The sequence below is a fragment of the Apium graveolens genome, chromosome 4 (genome assembly GCF_009905375.1).
Source record: "Apium graveolens cultivar Ventura chromosome 4, ASM990537v1, whole genome shotgun sequence".
NCBI classification, from domain to species: Eukaryota; Viridiplantae; Streptophyta; class Magnoliopsida; order Apiales; family Apiaceae; genus Apium; species Apium graveolens.
Window position 1 is genome coordinate 58,574,814 of NC_133650.1, and position 16,582 is coordinate 58,591,395.

The window sequence follows — 16,582 nt, forward strand, 5'->3', positions numbered from 1 at the left end:
TATAATAGCGTCTGTCTCCATATTTTTCTTGGCCTCCCACCAGTAGTTAGCTTCTCCTTTCAGAAGGTAGGTAGCAAATACAGTCTTCTGTGCCTCCTCGGTACTCAAAATCTCAAAAGATTTCTCCATTTCCTTTAACCATGCCCTTGCCTCAACTGGGTCGGCTAATCCGTGGAACTCAGGGGGCTTAAGGGACTTAAAAGCCCTGAAAGAGTTTGCCACAGTATTGTTATTTCCTTGAGGGGGTGGGTTGGGTTGACGTTCCAAATTCTGCCTTAGGAGTTGCATGAACTGGCCCATGGGATCCATGCTTGGGTTTGGTACTGGTTGCTCAACCTCGGTTTCTCCTTCTTCAGCCTCTATCTCAAATCCCTCAACATCATATGTTTCCTCTTCCTCTTCATACAGGGAGTCATCCTGTTCCACATAATCCTCATCTTCCTCTTCACTGTGTTCTTGGTTTCTATTGTCCTGATTATGGCTTCCCTGGTCCTCAGATCCAGGGTTCTCCCTAGTTCCAATCTTTCTTGGCGGCATGATTCTGATAATAAAAAAAAAAATTATTGGGAAAATTCAACGTTAGGTCACAATCATATACAACATTGTGCCTTGCACAGCTCTTATAATGGGGAGAACGTATATCGCAATTCTATTATTTTAAGAAAGTTCTAATACGAAGTGCAGTAATAATAATGATAAAAATAGTGATCCTGTCACTATGGAACTGAACCGAAAGGAAACAAATATATACATAATACGAGAAATACATAGTTTGATTTGGTCAAAAGTACAACAGTGCTACAGTCATCGGTCCCAAAAGTGATACACAAGAGTCTACCTGTCTAGTCAGAAAAAGGGATGCTATATACAAGTCAACTATCCCGGAAAATTGGCTCTTACTAAGGCCTCGGCTAACTAGACAACTAGACTATTCCATCATCAATCCTGAATCACACACCGGAGCGGGTCAGCTCCCATACCCTTTCCATCGCACGACGGAAGATATAGTCGCCCTGCCGCCTGGAGATCCTACCATGCCTGTCCCCCTGGAGCGATCTGAGCCTCGCTCGGGATGTGAGCTCTATCCCCGTAAGCTCCCTCATCAAGGATCGGGGTATAGCAGCCCTAGTCTCATAAGCTCGGGTATGCCTACCCGCCCTCTCTGCATCCAACTCCCTCCTGGCCTCATTTAGTCGGCCCTCGGCAACAGCCACTCGGGTCCTCAGAACATCCTGAACATATCCATGTGCTAACGAAGACTGCCTGTGGGCAGGGTCAAGAGGTGGTGAATCCGGAGCCGCTGAAGGTGCCTCCTCGGTCTGCCTAGGCTCGGAAGTATGGGTCTCAGAGCTGTCATCATCAGGAATCCAAGATAGTGGTGGAGGGGTAGGGGCTCTGACCACTGGAAGTGTGGGTAATGGGGTACCAGCATACACTACCATAGGTCCAACACGCTCCTCAGCTACTGGGACCTCATCCAGGTCCTCCTCATCTGGAATAGCAATAACCTCTGTCTCTGACTCCTCTGAGGGGTCCTCCTCATCTGAAATAGCAATGACCTCCGTCTCTGACTCCTCTGAGGGGTCCTCCTCATCCTCCTCCATCTCAGGCTCCTCCTGATCCTCAACATCTAGCAATGCCTCATCATGCTCACGCTCGAACATCTCAGGGTCCTCTATCTCAGGCGCCTACACATTAAACGAGCTAAGTTACTATCATGATACTTATAAGGGTTCCCGTAAGGGTTTTAACTGTCAGCACTACTTTAAGTAGTCCGACCATGAACTTGGCAAGAGTTCTTATTATCTTTGTGAGTTTATTATTATATCATCGCATCATCTCTGAGGTCTATAACGCTTAGCTCTGATACCATTTCTGTAACACCCCCAGATCCGGGGTCGGGGATCCGGGTCGTCACGGTCTTTCTTTCCACAATATCACTTCACTTAATTAATAATAATAACCTTGTGCTGTGACCCCACACTAACACACACCACAACCCGTTATAGTCTCAGAGATGAAATTGAAATAAGTACAAGTCTTTGAATCCACCATTTAAAAGTTATTACAACCCAAAATGATTACTTGATAAATTTACAGTTAATTGCCATTATCTGCCACAAGTTATAATTATACATAATTTGATTCTCAAAAGTAGATGGTTTGAACTACAATAGATCTACCTCTGCAGCTATAGCAGCTACAACCTCATCGGGAAGACACGGGACGCTTCCCACGCGCTTGCGCTGGGTCTGCTGGAGTCTGGCCATCTCTCCTAACTGTTGTTGTGTGATGAAGAAATAAAGCAAGAGTGAGCCTTACAGCTCGCAAGATAATACATAGTGATAACAATAATATAAGTATCTAAATGGATACTTACTAGAATCTTTATTATGTGTAAGATAATTACTTACTAGATATAAGTAAAAACAAGGAATGAAGTTACCAATACTTTACTACACTTATATCATTTATAAAGCTACTTGAACTACCACCGTTCAAAGTATTATAAGTTTTTTAAAAAAAACATCCCATAGATGAGACCACAAGTTAAGACTTGAATAGATTCAATCTTTGAAATATTATTGAATGAAATAAAGTTACGAGATACTTTATTTAGTCCCGATATATATATATCCACATACATAACTCTTAAACATTTCCTGGAACCTCTGTTATGTAAAGTATGAACAGAGTTTGAAACATCCAATGAATTTTGGAAAGGAAAAGAATTTTGGCATAAACCAGATATCTTGCTGATCAGGCAAAGATACCAATAAGTAACCTTTTCTATTGTAGATGGATGAATTCCTCGCCGGTCATCACCCTGGCCGCATTAGGACCTCGCGCTAGACCGTTACCCGACCACTCACGCGTGGATGGACTGTCACCCAGCCTCTTACACCTTCATAGACCGTACCCCGGCCTGTCGCTTATGCCGACTCAATCAGATGGACTTACTTCCCGAACATTGGGCAAGTAATCAAATTGTTTTCTCAAAACAGGAACCATGTTGCGAATATAAAATACACCACAGAGCCGGATCCCCAAGATTTTTGAGCGAATATTCAAGTCTCCTTCGAAAGGAAGATCTTAAATCGGAAAACGAGTTTTGGGATCCGCTCTAACTTTTAAAATCATTTTGAAGACTCGAAAACATTTTTAAGAATGTTGGGAGTAAAGCTGATTTAATGAAGTACATCAGTCCCTAGAATATTTAGAAAATGACTGAATATTATTATTTAAATAATATTCCCATAAAGAATAATCTTTATAAAAATAATTGAAGTAGAAGTATTAAAACTTATACTTGAAACGAGTATTAAATAACCAAAGATATACTTATACGAAAGTACTATCTTTATTTGAATAATCGAAAATAAGTTTGATTATTGACACCTTATTCTTTAATAAAATAAAGAATATATTGCAGTAATAAGCGGAGTCATAATACCTCGAATGAATACTATAATTAATATTCATGAAATAAAGGAGTCATACATCCTCAAATGAATATCCAATTAATAATCATTAATAATATAAACTGAGTCATAAGCCCTCGAATGAATATTCAAATAATATTCAATAATAAAATAAAGTTATCGAATAAACCTTATTCGATTAATAGTTTTGAAAACTATAACCATATATATATAAATATATATATACAAAATCTACTCGGGATCCTCGACTCCCGGTTTTAGAAAATGTTTTTCACCTTTGGGTCCCTATACTAAGGGTATATGCAAATTATTGCTATTCTCTAGGTATTATCAACTGAATCAACAGATATAGATGGAAAGAATACGAAACAGGCATGCATATATATACCATATCAGCATGCTTCAATATATCGCAACATTTGCTAATTAACCAACATGCATCTATCACAAGATAATGCATATACATATATACATCACAACAACAGTATAACGGGTAGAAAACTTGCCTGAGCGACTTGGGGTGATAAAAGGCTCGGGATGAGTCTGGTAACCTATAAACAACAAGTAAGTTGGAATTAAACCAAAATCACTTGTAAATCTATACTTTAACTAACTTAGGCTCTAACGCTTGTTTTGCGGTCACTGATTCGCTTAAGTCACTCGGGTACCCTCGGCTCCACCATTTTTAATAATTTAACCTTTACGAGTTTTAAAGCGATTCCTTCGCGAGTGTCTTACCAACTGCCTAACACACTTACCATAAATGTTTCATACATTAATTAACCCTTATTGGTCTTTAACCTATGTTTCAAAGTAAGGCGAGGGGAAAAGTTTCGTTCGCGAAACGCCGTTACTTGAAACGGTCGTTTCTCCTAAACCGTGCATCGGAATCGAACGAACTACATATCAAAACGAAGCTCGTAACATGAGCTATCTAGACATGGCAATGGTCATAATCTAGCAGGGGGTTCTAGGGTCCTAATGTTATGCACAAAAACAGTCTAAAGAAAATTGGACGTTACGACGGCTATGTTTACGCGATTTCCAATATTTTAAACCATTCAAAACCATCCCAAATCAACCTCAAATCCAATATACAACCAACATCCATCCTTATCACATCATAACAACCCCAACCAATTCAATTTAATCATTCATACTTATGCCTAAGCTTAACTTTAATCATACTTAAGTCCTTTTAATCAAAACCACAACATTCACCATTCCATTTCACTACCATTTCAAATCCCAAACTCTAAATCACAACAACAAGCTACAATAACACCCTACTAATCAAAATCATCTTATAATATATAGGAATCTAGGGTTTGGAGATGGTATACCTTCCTTGAAGTGGTGGGAGGAACTAGGAAGCCTTAAGAAGCTTTGAGAAGTCTTAGGAATGCTTGGATCTTCAAGGAAAACAAGAAAAACTTCAAGTTAAAAACTTGAAAACACTATTCATAGTCTTCTTCTTTGATTAAATGAAGAAGATTGAGAAGGAATTGATGGCTTAAACTCATGATATAGCCCTAACTAAGCATGAAGATGATTAGGGAATTTACTCACCAATTTAGGAAGCTTGGATCTTTGAATTTTTTAAATTTCTTGCCTAATGAATAGTAAAAAGCCGAGAGCTTCTTCAAGAACAAGCCTTGGTTTCTTTTTGATTTTGATCAAGAATGAATTTGCTTGGCTTGGTTGATTTGTTTTAGTGTTTGATTTAGTCAATTACCTTCTTGCCCTTGAATTTGTGTGGTTACAAAGCTACCACACCTCCTTCCTTCCCATGTCATGCTTGTGTCATGCTCATGATGTCATCCTCCCCTCCTTGTCCTCTTTCTATTGGTTGGATGACATCATCCCCACTAATCCCTTTGATTAACTTCCTAATCGTTTGCCTAATGACCGCTGATCTGTTATACGGTTCGCTTAACTTTCGTTCTCGTTTATCATTTGAAGGATCATACCCGGGATCTTATTACTTAGGTTCCCTTAACCTTTCTCAATACATTATATTCCTTTTTATGATCCTCTATTATAATCCTTTAATTTAAATCCTTTTTATCCTGTTACCTTATACTCAATTCTCTCCGTATCTAGTGGATTTCCGGGAAAAACCAAAGTGTTCGGAATTGGATTCTGATGATCTTTACATACACTTATATACTTCATAGAGTACTAATAATATCCCAGAATATCCATAACAGAACCCCTACATAGTGTGGCGTGAAAAGTTTTCTCATTCAGCTAAAATACTATTCACAAGGGTTACAAAAAAGTTGAAAATTTTGGGGTTATTACAATACGTGTAACAACCAAAAACGCAGCCCACTCCTAGACTGCCACGTGTTTAAACAGATAAACATGAATTTTGAGGCCCGGTTTATCTACGAATCCAGCAATTAACGAACCGGGTCGCGCTCAAGATAAACTCAGAAAATTACCGACATAGACTTAAAATGTTTTAAATATCCCGAAGTTAATAAAACATAAATTTTTGAAAATTTAAAATAATTTCTGAAACATACTTTATACCCGCTTTTACCAATTAAACGAATTAACGCGCGAGTGAAATTAATCTCAAAAATCCCCAAAATAATTTTAAAATTCCTGGAATATTCCCAACTTAAATAAATATGAGTTGTATAATTTTTGAAGAATTTGGGAATTAAATACATATTTTACAAATAAATGCATTCAGAAAATCGTACATGGTTAAATAATTAATGAAATATTGATTTCTGAATTTTATAAAATCCCAAAAATAAATATTGAGATTATAAAATCATAAAAACAATTTTAAAGACAATCCACATATTTACACAAATAAACTTGTATTAAATCCACTTTTAAAAGTGAAAATAATTCAATACAAGCCCATAATAAATTACACGAACCACCCTGAACACCGTAATTCACACACATATATAAAAGTAAAACAACACATAGCTGACAGAAGCTATACACATATATTATTCACTCAATAATTTCATAATTACACTTTAATTAAATATAAAAGTATACGAGTCGCTATATTGCTGGTTTGAACAACCATCTGTATTTGTAAAGAATAATAATTGCCATAACTGGCGAGTGCCAAATGAATGAGACTGGAAATAAGAACCAACATATGCAGTATAACCTGCTGATCAATCAGGATATAGCGCAGATCTATACCCAACTGCATAGAACCAACTAACATATGGGGTACCCAGGTAACTATGGCCTAATAATCAAGGGTCTGGTTCATACCTGGCCCGTATCGTAACCATCCACTCCATAGTTTAGCATCCAGAACAATCGGTATGCTTTTGATGTATCCCAACATCAGGATATATTAGAGTATATGTAAATAAGGGCATAAGTATTGGAATATGAATAGAGGATACAATGAATTAGGAGAAATCAAGAATCAAAATGAAATAGAAACAAAGGATCAATAACTGTGTATCAATGTTTGTGAACAAGAATTTTCAAGGTGTAGCTATTATGGAAAGTTGGAAGTAATTCACTATTCTGAACTTAGAATAGGGGACAAACTTGCTTGGTATGCACTTCACCTTGGGTAATTCAGAGCCTTCTATCAAGAAAAGATACTTGTTTAGCTGACTTACATCGTTCGCAATCTCAGATTGACACCACGTAGTCCTTATCATCTACCCATATGATATTATCTGACTCGCATATAATTATCTAACACATAGATTTCATATAGGCACATAAATCACATAGCACATAAGGCATATAATTAAATTAGATTTATAAATATTTTTGGAATCGATATTAGACTTATATTCGCATTAACAAACACTTTCTGACTCGATTCCTAATTTTTCGGGATTTATTGGACTCGTTTTTATCATTAATAGGGTCTAAAAACAAATAATTATCATAATTTGACTCTCTTTTGAAAGAAATTATGATTTATAACTATTTTTAATGGAATCGGGTCATTTTTCTGAGTCTAAGGGTCTTCATTTCGCTTAAATCGGATAGACTGGTGAATTATTACGCAATAAACAAGATTTTATTGATTATCAAAGCAACCAAATCAAAAATTGATGATATAACACTACTAGAATTCTGTCAATAGACATCGGTCCTTAGACATCGGTTGCTCAGACGACCGATGTTAAAGTTTTTTTAGACATCGGTTATTTTAAAGCTGATGTTACTGCTTATATTAGACATCGGTCGAGAAAATAACCGTTGTCTATAGTTATTTTTCAAAACTGAGAAACGTTAGTTAGACATCGGTTTTCTATATAACCGATGTCTTTGTTTTATAGACATCGGTTGTATTTTACAACCGTTGTCGATGGTTAACTTAAAAAAATTAAAAAAAAACACGCGGAAACTTTCCCCCCATTATTCCCCAAATATTCCCCCCTTAACCAAAAAAAAACTTGTTTTCCCCCTAATTCTTTTTCTTCTCTCTTTCTCTCTCTATCACTCTCACTCTCTCTACTCTCTCTGAGCTCTCTCGTTCTTTCTCTCTCTCTTCCATCTCTCCGCTTCTCTCCCCCTCTCTCTTCCATCTCTCTCTCACACACACAATATATCAGTTGATTGCAAGTATATAGGGTCTCAATTAAACCCCAAATTGAAGAACGCCTTCAATTAATCAAATCCCATATACGAGAAACCCTAATTTCTGAATAGGTTTGTTTGTTCAATTAGGTTTGTTTGTTCAATTAGGTTTAATTTGTTCAATTAGGTTTGTTTGTTCAATTAGGTTTAATTTGTCCGTCTCCCTTTCGTATGCCCACCAGAAATCCATCTCTCTCCACTCGTTTATTCAGGTACTAATTATTACACACACTCTTGCCTATTATATTGTGCTATTACATTTATTATTTACACACATTGATGATATTTGTGTATGTTTTGTAGTTGTCCGGTTGAAATGAGTTCGATGCAACCCTATCACATGACCACTGCTTCTGCTTTGATGACTTCTATGCTTACGCTTTCGAGAGTCGGTTACGGTTGGCTCCTTGAAGATATTTTCTTTTTTCATCCTTTTAAACTAAAGATGGAGGCATTGATGTTATTGAGACATATGTGTTTTGGAATGTTCATGAGCCTTCTCCTGGCAATGTACTTTACTTTTATCTCTATTTCTAGTAATTGGTTCTTTTACATTGTTTCCATTTTTTACTTTAAGATCTATAATATGTTTCTATTTAATTTCAGTACAATTTTGAGGGGAGATATGATCTAGTTAGGTTTCTAAAGACAGTGCAGAAAGCAGGGCTTTATGCGAATCTTCGAGTTGGGCCTTATGTTTGTGCCGAATGGAATTTTGGGTACTGTATATAGTTGTTTTAGATCTTACTTTGTTTATTCTGATGCATGTGTCGGTGAAAATTAAAATGTGAAGTTGTTTTAATGGGATGTGTGTTTTTTTGTAAATTTGTTCAGAGGGTTTCCTCTTTGGCTGAAGTATGTTCCAGGCATTAGCTTCAGAACAGACAATGAGCCATTTAAGGTTATAATTTTGGATTTGAATTACTTCCATTTTTGCATATTTCTCGGTGTTATCGACTTAAGTGATTAACTTGTTACTTGAATGAAATGGCGGTGTTGCAGATGGCCATGAAAGGTTTTACAGAGAAAATTACAGAGAAAACTTGTTACTTGTTACTTGTTACTTGATGAATGAAATGAAGGTTTTTAGAGATGGAAGGTGGAATGAGGAAGATGATGTTGTTTTGGTGCCTGGAGATATTATCAGCATAAAATTAGGAGATATAGTTCCTGCAGATGCTCGTTTACTTGAGGACGATCCTTTGAAAATTGATCAAGTGGGTCTCCTGTTAGCATCAACGTCTAGTATGTCATTCTGTTTTCACATTTATGTTGTAGTACAACTGCTAATGTTCTCAAGTATAACACTTTGCAGTCATCTTTGACTGGTGAGTCCCCTCCTGTAACAAAAGGGCCTGGAGATGGAGTGTACCCAGGTTCTACATGCAAACAGGGAGAAATTGATGTTGTGGTCATTGCCACCGGGGTTCATACCTTCTTCGGGAAAGCCGCTTACCTTGTTGATTCCACTAATCAAGTGGGCCACTTTCAGAAGGCAAGTTATTACAATTGGTATCTCTAATTAATTTGTATTATCCTTTGACAGAGTAAGTTCTGATGGAACTTTATTTTATACTGACAGGTGTTGACTGCGATTGGTAACTTTTGTATATGCTCTATTACTGTGGGGATGGTGGTATAGATACTGACAGGGAGCCATCACGAAAAGAATGACAGCAATAGAATGCACTAGAAAAATCAACCAGAGTCATTTTAGTACATATTTGAAATATCAAATTTTGCTATCATTTGATGTGTGATTAGCTTTTGCATTATGCAAGGTTTTGAACACTTGCTATATTGAAAATTCCTACTGTAATCAGATGAAGAAATAATGAACTTGAAAGTAAGTCTACTGAATGAACACGAGCACTGTTTACCGGAATTTAAAATCACGTTTAAGTCGGATCCTACTACATGGCTACATCCACTGTATCAGTTCATGTCCTGGCCTTATTTGCTCTGGCACTATTATGTTACTTATCTATGGATCTCTTTTCTTATTTTCTTCGAATGCAGGATAATGATCAGGACAATGTGATACATACGTTTTCTTCTACTCCCCGTGCTGAGACATAAGTTTATTCTTCAAGGTAGTTCAAGAGGTTTTATGTTCCATATCTCTCTGGCATATTCATGAATTGTTTTATCACTGCTGAACTTGTAGGATCCTGCTGTGTTCAAGATTGACATGCTTGTCCATTTCTGCAAAGAAATAATTGTAATTACTGATGAGAGGAACTCGGTACTTATAAATGTGTAAGTATGCCCATGGTAAACAGATAATGTTATATCCATCAGTACTAAAAGGCTTCAAGAACGGAATTATATAACAGTCATATCTCATGGTTTTTGGAGAGAATATAACGGAGTCAATATCTGATGGTATTTTAGATGTCATAACGGGAGGAACTGTGAAGCATCCAAGGCCAAGCAGTATTTCCATCATTTTACAGAAACAGAGACAATTAAGAAGTCTGTTCCAGAAATTCATCCAATGACAATGTATAGATATACACAATATCCTCAAGGTAGGTAAATGATAATTTTATTTCTGGGAAAACTGGAATGGCAAGAATTAGCTCTTGTGTAACTGTCCTCTGTTTAATTCCTGTAGGTATTTGCAAAAGGAATAGATGCAGATGATGTTGTTCTTATGGTAGCTCGAGCCTCACGAACAGAAAACCAGGATGCAATAGATACCGCCATAGTTGGGATGCTGGTTGACCCAAAGGAGGTAAATAATAAACCAGATCTTTCTTCTCCAGATCTAAAGGAGGTAAATAAGATTGATAATCTAAATCTTTCCTCTGTTACAGGTTAGAGTTCAGACATCAAAAATGGAAATGTTGCCGAGCAACGTTGATATTAACTCATGGGAGACCTATAATGAGGAAAGATAGCTCTACCTTTACTACTTCTGGTCTATTGGAGCAAATTAATATTACTAGGGATGCTAGTGACTATCTGTGGTATATAACCAAGTGAAAATTATGCTTAGTTGATATTCTTTTGATGGAAGGCTTTTATACTACTGCTTCTGTTTTAACATTGAGTTGTTTTTATGCACATACTAGCTCTCATTGTTCAAGTGCTCTCAAGGGTGAGCACATGTCCTCCATTTGTTTAGTGTCACCTACCTTATTAACTTATACATACTAATTGATTCCCTCATTACTGTTTCAGTTTATGCATCAGATATGTTTTAAAGGATTGGAAAAGTTTTAGGCGAGATAAATATCTTTTTATTGATTGGAAGCATGGTAAAGAAAATTGGAGCCCGCATGAAAGGGGATGACTTGAGTACTAGAAATAGAAATATGGTTGATTTTACATATTAGTTGTACTTTGTTTAGAATGATAAACATATTTGATATAAGTTGTACACATTGAGAATTTGTTGATCTTGAATTCAATTGAGTAATAATATATATGTATTGGTTGAGTTTTGAGAATTAAGTTTTTTCAATATTGTGGTTAATACATTGTCTAATATTCGATGTTAATAAAGGGATATTAGCACATATAAACAAGGCAATAACATCAATTCAAAAATAAACACCTGATGTCTATTTATCGTATTAACATCGGTTATTTAAAAAACAATCGATGTCTATTGTTCAAATTGACATCGGTTATTTAGAAAACAATCGATGTCTATTGTTCAAATTAACATCGGTTCTTTGAATACAACCAATGTCTAATAGGTTATAGACATCGGTTTTTTATCTGTAATCGATGTTATTTTATAAATATTGCTTGTGTGTTATAGTTTTAAATAGGCCTAATCGTCCTAATATTATATTTCTGAACTTGACATTACACAATTATATAACTTCAATATGAATTAGACATCAGAAATTTTCCAGAAACTATGTGTAATATTACATAGACATCGGTTTTTAACCGATGTCTATGAGAAAATACATTTAACATCAGTCGCGAAGACATCATACATTTTTACATAGACATCGGTTTTTAACCGATGTCTAAGGTCTTTTTTCTAGTAGTGTAAACAGATGATAGAGATCATAAGCTTCAATTTTACTATTTACATGAAGGATTTGGTGCACGGAATCACTATGAAATCTGAGGTTTAATTCTGGAGTTGTTTCTCACCCACAAATTGATTATCTTGAATATTTCGTTTTTAATATTCTGTTTTTATAATAATTAACTAATTAATAATTAATAATAAATCAGCTATTTATACTAGTGAAAATAATACCCCTTAATAAAAATAAGGGTCTAATTACACATCTAATAAAATTATTTGGCCCCAATTTTTATAATTTTTGGGTATTGATTATGTATTTTTAAATGTCCAATAAATACAAAATATATGCCAAAAATTCCCAAAAATTGTGAATAATAGAAAAATGCAAAGAAAAATGATGCTTGATAATTTCATGATCATATAAAAATAAAAATGGGATTTTTGTGGGGGGTTTTGGCACCCGAAGGGGCCCGGAAAAGTCATTTTTCGCAAAAGAGGTAAATTTGTAAAACGTCTAGATGTTCAGAATCTAATAATTAACAATATATGAGCATTCTCATATTACTCATGAAAGTCTTGGTCAAGCAGAAATGAACCAAGTTTGATATCTTAACGCGACGAAGTCGCAAAATATTCAGTATATATGTATATATACTTTTCAAAATATTTGAAATCCTCTTCCATGCATAATATACACAGAGTTCCAGTTTATAATTGTACAAAAATATCGTTGCAAGGTGATTTCATATATCAAACCTTGTCTCAACGTTTTTCTGAAAATCTTTGTCATGCATAAGATAATCCTTTACTAGATATAAGATGAAAAGATGAAGTTACAAGATACTCCAATATATTTATATCTTTTCCGGATACTGCTTGAACTACCACCGTTCAAGGTATAATCAGTTTCAAAAGTTCATCACATAGATTAGACAACAAGATAAGACTTGAATATAATCAATCTTTGAAATATCATTTAAAAGAAATGAAGTTACGAGATACTGTATTAATTCCGGATATATATATACACTTATATATATATATATCTCATACACTTCTTGAAAACCTCTGTTATGAAAAGTATAAAAAGAGTTGTAATATCCAATGAATTTGGAAATAAGAAAACTTTGGCATAAACTCGATATCTTGCTGATCAGGAAAAGATACCACTAAGTAACCTTTTTTATTAGTAGATGGATGAATTCCTCGCCGGTCATCACCCTGGCCGCACTAGGACCTTGCACTATACCGTTACCCGACCACTCACGTATTGATGGACTGTCACCCAGCCTCTTACACCTTGATAGACCGTACCCCGTCCTGTCGCTTATGTCGACTCAATTAGATGGACATACTTCCCGAACGTTGGGCAAGTATTCAAATTCTTTTATCAAAACATTAACCTCATTGCGAATATAAAATACACCACAGAGCCGGATCCCTCAAATTTTTAAGCGAGTATTTAAATCCCCTTCGAAAGGAAGATCTTAAATTTGAAAACGGGTTTTGGGATCCGCTCTAGCCTTTAAAATCATTTTGAAGAATCGAAAATATTTTTGAAAGCGTTTGGAATAAGGATAATTTGATAGAATAAATCAATTACAAGATAATCAAAGAATATCTGAATATTATGCTATAAATAATAATCAAATAACGAATAGCTTTTATCAAAGCAAATGAAGTAAAAGTTTTGAAAATAATTTTATGAAAATATTTAAGGTAATAATGATTGACGATATCAATCATTTCTCGGATACTTGGCGAATAACGAAACATGATTCTTTAAGAAAATAATGAATATTATTTAATAAAATAAACGGAGTCATAAGTCCTCGAATGAATATTCAAACTAATATTCACTTATAATTTAAAACTATCAAATAAACATTATTCGATTAATATTTTTGGAAACTATATATAAATATAATATACTCGGGAACATCGCCTCCCGGTTTAGAAAAATGTTAACCTTTGGGTCCTCTATACTAAGGGTATACACGAATAATGCCTATCTCTATCATAGGTATTATGCAGTTTTATAAATAATTGAATTGATAATAAGATATCAAGATTACGAAACATGCATGCATATATATATATATATATATATATATATATATCAATATGCTCCAATATATCACAAGGTTTGCTAATAAGAATCATGCACTTATCACAAGATAATGCATATACATATATACATCACAACAACACTTATACAGGTAGAAACCTTTCCTGAGTGTTCCGGGGTAAGCTTAAGCTTAGAGTGGGTCCGGTAACCTATGAAAAACAACATAAGCCGGAATTAAACCACGGTCGCTTAAGAAACTAGACTTAATCCATTTATACCCTAACTTTCACTTTTGCGCTTAACGATTTACATAAGTCGCTCGAGTACCCTTGGCTCCATTATTTTTATAAAATTAACCGTTAAAAGTTTTAAGGAGACTCTTTCGCGAGTACTTTACCAACTTCCTAATCCACCTTTCATAATTGTTTCGTAATCCAATTAGTCTTCAAGAGCCTTAAAAGAATTTTCAAAGTTAGGCAAGGGGTAAAGGTTCGTACGCAAAACGCCGTTACTTAAAACGATCATTTCACCTAAACCGTAAATCAGATCTAAGAAAACCACATACCAAAACAAAGCTCATAACATGAACTATCTATACATGAAAAGTTATAATTTGGTCAGTGAGTTCTCTGGTCCGAATGTCATGCACAAACAGTTTATATGCAAACGGGCGTTACGATGGCTATGTTTACGCGATTTTCCAAAATTACCAATCCAAACAACCACTAAATCCTTACCCAAAACATCAACCAACATCAACAACACAAGATTTTACCTAAACTACCAATTCAAGTCAAAACCCTTCAAAATCATAACTCATTACAAGTACTAACATAGATCCATCAACAAACATCTTTTAAACCACCAAAACTAACTAATACACATGGATCTTACTTATACAAACATGGATCTAGCTTATACAAACATGGATCTAACTTTAATTTCACCAAATCATCCAAAAACTCATTAAAAATCAAAGTCAATGCTTGGGTTTGAGAGATTATACCTTCCTTGGAGTGAACTAAGTTGGTAGGGAGCCTTATGACCTTGATCTATCTTTAAACAAGCTTGGATCTCACAAACAATCAAGAAAATACAAAGTTAGTTTCTTGAAGATACTATTAATCAAGAATTTGGATGAATTGATTAGATTAGTAAACCTTGGAATCTAGATCGCAAAATCATACCATAACGAAGTTTAGAAATATAGAATCAATGGAAACAAACCTCTTAATTTTTGAAGGTGTGGAGCTTGGACTTTGAAAATCAAATCCTTGTATTTTTATGAAAAAGTCGAGCCTAAACAATGGGGAGAGAATAAGATGAAGTGGTTTGGTGTTTGTAAATGATTTTACTTTGTTGTTATTCAATTTTGCTAAAATATCTTGGTTAACTTAACCTTAGTTAATCAAGGGTTAAAATACTTGGTCCGTAATCAATCTTGCAAAATATCTTGCTAATCACGCTTGCATCATCATCATGCTTACTTCATTCCCTTGCCACTTGAAAACAACCTATGGCTTGATGATGTCATAATCCATGGCTTTTTGTACAAGCTTGTCTCTTGATCGCTTATTTCTTTTACGGTTCGCTCTCATTCTCGTTAATCGTTTGAGGGATCATATCCGGGATCTTTTTACTTTGGATTCCCTAAACCTTTCTTAATATTTTTATACTCCTTTAATGATCCTCTCTTATAATCCTTAAATTTAAATCCTTTTAATCATGTTACCTTATACGCAAATCTTTCGGTATCTGGGGGATTTTCGGGAAAAAATAAGAGTGTCCAAACTTGAATTCTGACAACCTTTACATATACTTATATACTTTATGGAATATTAATATCATCTCAAAATTTCCATAACAATGCTCCTACATAGTGTGGTCTGATAATTTTACTCAATCAGCAAAATCAACAAAAGTTACTATTCATCAGAGTTTCAAAAATTCCAAAATTTGGGGTTATTACATTAAATATGGATTTACTAGAGGAACAATTGACAAGACTCGATTCTGCAAGCAATATGGTGGTGATATGATCCTAGTTCAAATCTATATGAATGATATCATTTTTGGTTCTACAAAGGAAAAATTATATCAAAGATTCTCAAGACTCATGCAGAGTGAATATGAGATGAGCATGATGGGATAATTAAATTACTTTCTTGGACTTCAAGTCAGTCAAAGAAGTGATGGAATCTTCATCAGCCAAACCAAGTATGTTAAAGATTTATTGAAGAAATTTGGAATGGTTGATTGTTTACCTGCATCAACACCTATTTCTACAGCTACAAAGTTGGATGAAGATAACAAAGGAAAAAGTGTAGACATTTCAGGTTATAGTGGAATGATTGGATGTTTATTGTACTTAATTTCTGGTAGACCAGACATTATGTTTGCAACATGTCTGTGTGCAAGATTTCAAGCCAATCCAAAGGAACCACATTTGATGGATGTGAAAAGAATTTTCAGATACTTAAA

General features: G+C 34.9%; 1 protein-coding gene across 1 annotated transcript; it reads left to right on the forward strand.

Annotated features, from left to right (window-relative positions):
• Nucleotides 1-9,112: 9,112 nt before the first annotated feature.
• Nucleotides 9,113-10,939, forward strand: LOC141718570 (plasma membrane ATPase 1-like). The gene is made up of 6 exons (XM_074520951.1): nucleotides 9,113-9,264; nucleotides 9,315-9,531; nucleotides 9,619-9,672; nucleotides 10,204-10,281; nucleotides 10,654-10,773; nucleotides 10,856-10,939. The coding sequence occupies exons 1-6, from the start codon at nucleotides 9,113-9,115 to the stop codon at nucleotides 10,937-10,939; spliced, it is 705 nt and encodes a 234-aa protein (XP_074377052.1).
• The last annotated feature ends 5,643 nt before the right edge of the window (nucleotides 10,940-16,582 follow it).